At 57.4% G+C, this 1,721-nt stretch overlaps 1 protein-coding gene across 1 annotated transcript in view; it reads right to left on the minus strand.

Annotated features, from left to right (window-relative positions):
* The window catches only part of EMH_0047190 (uncharacterized protein), a gene marked incomplete at both ends in the record, with an annotated part of 2,810 nt that overhangs the window by 467 nt on the left and 622 nt on the right, over positions 1 to 1,721 (minus strand). The window contains one exon of the mRNA XM_013496257.1: positions 97 to 1,449. Coding sequence (XP_013351711.1) covers positions 97 to 1,449 — 1,353 coding nt within the window. The remainder of the gene's footprint in view (positions 1 to 96; positions 1,450 to 1,721) is intronic.

Consider the following 1,721-nt stretch of genomic DNA (forward strand, 5'->3'; position numbering starts at 1 on the left):
CAAACAACATGCATGCATGCATGCATGCATACGCATGCATACGCATGCATGCATGCATGCAGTGTGTGGGGCTTTGGTGGGTGTGTTGATCCTTACACTGCAGCAACTCATGGATACGCTGTCTGGCTCGTGCTTCTGATGACGTATCCTTGCTAGTTTGCTGCTGCTGCTGCTGCTGCTGCTGCTGCTGCAGTTGCTGCTGCTGCTGCTGCTGCTGGCCCCACCCACCCCCCAGCAGCGAGTGGTGGGGTTGTTGTAGCTGCAGCGGGGGCCTTCGTTCTTTCCCTGCGGATCCCTCGACAGCTGCCTGAGCTACAGCAGCAGCAGCAGCAGCAGCAGCAGCTGCTGCTGCTGCTGTTGCTGTTGCTGCTGCTGTTGGTGCTGCTGCTGCTGCTGCTGCTGCTGCTGCTGCTGCTGCTGCTGTCTGCTTGCTTGCTCGAGGCAGCGGAGGCGCTGCTGCCTCCTCAAGGATAACAACTTCATCATCAGACCTCCCCTCTCCTTCTGACTCCCCTGCTGCTGCTGCTGCTGCTGCTGCTGCTGCTGCTGTTGCTGCTGCTGCTGCTGCTGTTGCTGTTGATGCAGCTGCGTCTTCTCTCTGTTTTTGCTTTCGGCGTTCGGGTGTATCCCCAGCAGCAGCAGCAGCAGCAGCAGCAGCAGTACTTGCTGTAGTTGTAGCTACATCTGCATCTGCTGCTGCTGCTGGATCTGCTGCTGCAGCAGCAGGTGATTGGTGGGTTTGTATGTTTGTTGCTGCTGCTGCTGCTGTTCGCGCTGCTGTGTTTGCTGCTGCTTGCTGCTGCTGCGCATGCAGCCCCACATCAACACCAACAGCAGAAAGAAATGCATGCGCTGCAGCACGGCTGGGTGTAGCCATACCCACGTCCAGGCAGCAGCTTCTCTCGCCTCCTCTTTCTTTTCTCTCTCTGCTGCTGCTGCTGCTGCTGCTGCTGCTGCTGCTGCAGCTGCTGCTGCCGCTGCTGCTGCTGCTGCTGCTGTTGCTGTTGTTGTTGCTGCTGTCTTTCTCACCACCGACACGCGGCCAGCGTGTTGCTGTTGCAGTTGCTGCCTTAGCCCCAGCAGAGTGAAGCCCAGCAGCAGCAGCAGCAGCAGGAGCAGCAGGAGCAGCAGCAGCAGCAGCAGGTGTGTTCGCTTGCAGGTTATGCTGGGGACCCCTGGATAGGGGGGAGCCCTCAGTCTGCTGCTGCTGCTGCTGCTGCTGCTGAGGTTGCTTTGCTGCTGCTGTTGCTGCTGTTGCTGCTGCGGCTATGTTGAAGGTGCTGCTGCTGCATGCAGCATAAACAGCAGCAATAGATCTGCTGCTGCCTGTGGTGGTGTTGTGGTGTATCTGCAGCTGCTCCGGCTGCAGCAGGAAGCGTGCTGCTGCTGCTTCCTCCCCTGCTTCTATTGCTGCTTCTCCTGCTGCTGCTGCTGCTGCTGTATGCACCTCTGCATGCACACGCAAAAGACAGACAAAAAAACAATTAAAAAAAAAACAATAACGAACAATAAAATATAACGAATATGCTCCTGCAGCAGCAGCAGCAACAGTAGCAGCAGCAACAGTAGCAGCAACAGCAGCATCAACAGCAGCAGCAGCAGGGACAGATGCAACAGCAACAGCAGCAGTAGCAGCAGCAGCAGCAACAGTAGCAGCAGCAGCAAGGTTCGCTTCCTTGCATCACACCTATACCCCATACGCCGGCTACGGGGGGCCCCCA

The sequence above is a fragment of the Eimeria mitis genome, genomic scaffold (genome assembly GCF_000499745.2).
Source record: "Eimeria mitis Houghton genomic scaffold, Emh_scaff2003, whole genome shotgun sequence".
Lineage (NCBI taxonomy): Eukaryota > Apicomplexa > Conoidasida > Eucoccidiorida > Eimeriidae > Eimeria > Eimeria mitis.